Below are 622 nucleotides of genomic sequence, written 5' to 3'. Positions count from 1 at the left end.
AGTTCTGATTAATCTCCTTTGTCAGTGTGTCCCTTGCCGTTCCCTATCACTCCTCCCTGAGAGAGACTTCACCCTGATTCATAAGGAAAAGGGGAGAGGTTTTGATTTGTATCTCTCTTATTGCCACCACTGAGTATTTTTAAAAAGACTTATAATTATAGTGCAACATGAGAAAGTCAGATATAAGCCAGAAACCTGCCAGAGAAAGAAAACAGAAATATTTTTTACTAAAGGAAATGATAAAGAACTGCTAAGACTGTACCTTATCAAAAGCAGAAAATGTAGGAGACCTAGAAAGACAAGGCATTCCTATCAACTCCTCATCCACAGATTTACCTGACTTCACTTATTATTCACAATTTTAGCAGTTTGGAAAATATAATAAAAATACTATTCTTCCTACTAAAGATCTTAAGGTAGAGACATGTGTCCTCATATAATATGAAAAACAGATGTCATACACAGTAAAATGTTCTTCAAGTCAATTTTTGTATTTTATTTCCAGCCAGACTTCTGCACCTTCCTTTAAGAAAATTGTCTACAGAGAGTATGAACCGTATTTTAAGAAAGAAAAGCCACAATCTAGCATTTCAGGTAAGCTTGAGATATATATATCTATATA

The 622-nt window shown here is 34.1% G+C and overlaps 1 protein-coding gene across 1 annotated transcript in view; it reads left to right on the top strand.

The window, feature by feature from the left end:
• Positions 1-622, top strand: part of F5 (coagulation factor V (proaccelerin, labile factor)) — a 126,180-nt gene that overhangs the window by 14,263 nt on the left and 111,295 nt on the right. Inside the window, exon 2 of the mRNA XM_006887454.1 lies at positions 506-594. Coding sequence (XP_006887516.1) covers positions 506-594 — 89 coding nt within the window. The remainder of the gene's footprint in view (positions 1-505; positions 595-622) is intronic.

The sequence above is a fragment of the Elephantulus edwardii genome, unplaced genomic scaffold (genome assembly GCF_000299155.1).
Source record: "Elephantulus edwardii isolate Elephantulus edwardi_28Jun2011 unplaced genomic scaffold, EleEdw1.0 scaffold00057, whole genome shotgun sequence".
Lineage (NCBI taxonomy): Eukaryota > Metazoa > Chordata > Mammalia > Macroscelidea > Macroscelididae > Elephantulus > Elephantulus edwardii.
Note: the sequence above shows the minus strand (reverse complement) of the source record. Positions and strands in the feature narration are given on the sequence as shown.